The following is a 2,570-nucleotide window of genomic DNA, read 5'->3' on the forward strand; positions in this document are numbered from 1 at the left end:
GAACCAACCAGTTCTGCACAACGAAATGCATTCATTTCCAAAAAACATCAATCAAAATCAAGGGATTTCTAAAGAGCAATCAAAAAAATTCTCTAAAATTAAATGGGAAACATTCTCCTTGAGTGCAGATTCTACTAATAAATGGTTTTTGGCGACCGACAATCAAATAGTAGGATTAGATTGTGTAACTGAAGAAGATGATATGGTTCAGATCACAGGATCTAGCTTAAACAATATTTACCCTTTCTTTAAAACACCTATTTGTTCAAATGTACTTAATATCTATCAATCTGATAACAAAACCTACTCTGCAAAATCATATGACATTTCCAAAATAAAATGTAAAATGATCACCATTCCCCTTAACGATACGCATTCCGTTTTCTTTCCGCTTCTTCATACTTTGTGATGTTTAGAATGATATAAGAAGAGTCAAACTAAATAAAACATAAAACATTAATCCAATTTATTTAAACGTACCATTTCAACGTAACATCATCATAGTACAAATTTGCTTTAAGAATTTTATTGGGCACCCTGTTGAAGGCTATGTTGACGGGCACCATACTGCAATCTTTTTGGACGATTCTTATGTTTAGATACTGTTTTAGATAGCAATCGTTGTTTGCTAATTTTCAGTACCCGTTTGAAAAATTCATCGCATTTCATGGCTGTGAAACTACTATCCGCTTGAAGAACAAGTTTCAAAAATAGTAGTCTGACTCTTCTGTAAGTCATGAATGGAATTTTCATCTGCGGCTCAGACTCCTCGTTAAGTTCTACTGATGCAGTGTTGTCTCTGGAGATACCAGTCCATGTACATCTTGTAAGGAACTGTCGAGTCATAAAATAATCGATAAGACGATAGCAGCAATCAATACCATCCTCCTTTGAGGTTGTGCCGCAAATGTAGCTCATGTTTTTAACGTATCTGCTTATGACAGTTTCGTCCTTTAGAATACTCTCCAAGTCATCCAACATCTCCAATGACTCGACAGGTTTAAAAAAATCTTTTGTGTAAACTTCTGAAGCACTTTTATCAGGACCTGATTCCATTTGCATCACTTTTTCATTCAGATAATCAAAACTTGCCTTCAATTGAGCAAGGACGGTGATCATTTTATTCTGATTATCAATGATGCGTGCTTGGTTGGTTGCGATGTCTTCCAATGATACCGCTTGGCAGCTAGTGTTATCAATAGTCTCTATATTTGCAGCACTCATTTCTTCTTCAAGCACTGTTGACGGTAAATAAAAGGTGTTCGGAGTGCCAGTATCTTCCTGTGGTGAAGTAACCTGCGATTTATTTATGATTGCAATTAATGTTTTAGTCAACCTTTAATCTTAACTTACCAAAGTGCCTGGAACTTCACCTTGAACGGATTGAAAGTTATAGTCAGCGGGTTGCAAAATTCCGTTGAAGTCTTTCAGGAAATGTTTCATGCTCGTTTTTGGTGCAACTCTTCGTGTGCATGAATTTTTGAAAGAAACCATTTCCTCTGTTTCGGTGTCGGAAAGTGCTTCCATTCGTTCAAGCTCGCTTTCTGCTTCCAGCAGTGTCCGGTACTCTCGTTTCTGAATGCAGACCATCTGTTGCCATTTGGATGTCGGATGAGAGTACTCATCCCGAAGCAATTTGGCAGCACCTGTTGCCTTTGGCCACCACAAGATACCATCTTTCTCCCAGGCGGAAGGAACAATGCAAAGACACTGCTCACCTTCCTCCATAGTTTGCAAAATTTTGAATGACATGCTTCAAAATTTTCTAAATATAACAATATCACTTGATTTATTTATTAGTTTTTTTTACATTTGAGCGAAAAAAATTTGTCTGCAAACAAACGTCACTTTTCACACACGGCAAAATTATATTACCCATTTTATGAAAACAAAGTACCCTGTTTCTAAAATTGTCAGAAGCTGTCTAAAATGAACTCAGGTTAAACCTAAAGTGGACCATATATGAGCAGAAATATTGATAGTAAAGCAAATATTGATCAATATATTGATGGTGTAAAGCCATTTTGAAAATATTTATTATATGCAATTCAAATGAGATTAAAGCAGTCTTTTCAATATTTTTATTGACAAGATTCCTGTCTCGTGTAGAGTCTGATTAAATCGGACGCTACACGAGCAGATATATTGATAATGCACCAATTATTGATCAATACCTTGATAGTGTAAGGGCATTTTGAAAATATCGATCCTGTAGAATTCACCATTGTCAATAAAAAAATATTGACAAAACTGCTTCAATACGTTAATCCCATTTGATTTCTATATGATCAATATTTTTAAGATGCCCTTACACCATCAATATATTGATCAATAAGAGATTTATTGACATTATTTCTGCTCGTGTAGGGTCCACATTGCACCATTAATATATTGGACACTATTTGGTTTGTTGTCAATATTTGTGCTCATATGGGTGTACTAAATGGGATTGACGTATTGAAGCTGTCTAGTCAATATTTTTATTGACAATACTTTTGAATACTTTGGGTACGCTTATTAAAGCAGTCTTGTCAATATTTTTATTGACGATATTCTTGTCTTCATTTGCC

The 2,570-nt window shown here is 35.2% G+C and overlaps 1 protein-coding gene across 2 annotated transcripts; it reads right to left on the reverse strand.

The window, feature by feature from the left end:
- Positions 1-438: 438 nt before the first annotated feature.
- On the reverse strand, positions 439-1,848 carry LOC131692899 (uncharacterized). Of its 2 annotated transcripts, none has more exons than XM_058980272.1 (2): positions 1,354-1,848; positions 439-1,281 (listed from the first exon to the last, which is right to left on the reverse strand). In XM_058980272.1, exons 1-2 carry the CDS (start codon positions 1,750-1,752, stop codon positions 526-528), a joined length of 1,155 nt encoding a protein of 384 aa, XP_058836255.1. In that variant the 5' UTR covers positions 1,753-1,848; the 3' UTR covers positions 439-525. The 2 variants fall into 2 exon arrangements, with proteins under 2 accessions (XP_058836255.1, XP_058836254.1); XM_058980271.1 differs by having other exon boundaries at positions 439-1,296.
- Between the last annotated feature and the right edge of the window lie 722 nt (positions 1,849-2,570).

Source organism: Topomyia yanbarensis, chromosome 3 (genome assembly GCF_030247195.1).
Source record: "Topomyia yanbarensis strain Yona2022 chromosome 3, ASM3024719v1, whole genome shotgun sequence".
Taxonomy (NCBI): Eukaryota; Metazoa; Arthropoda; class Insecta; order Diptera; family Culicidae; genus Topomyia; species Topomyia yanbarensis.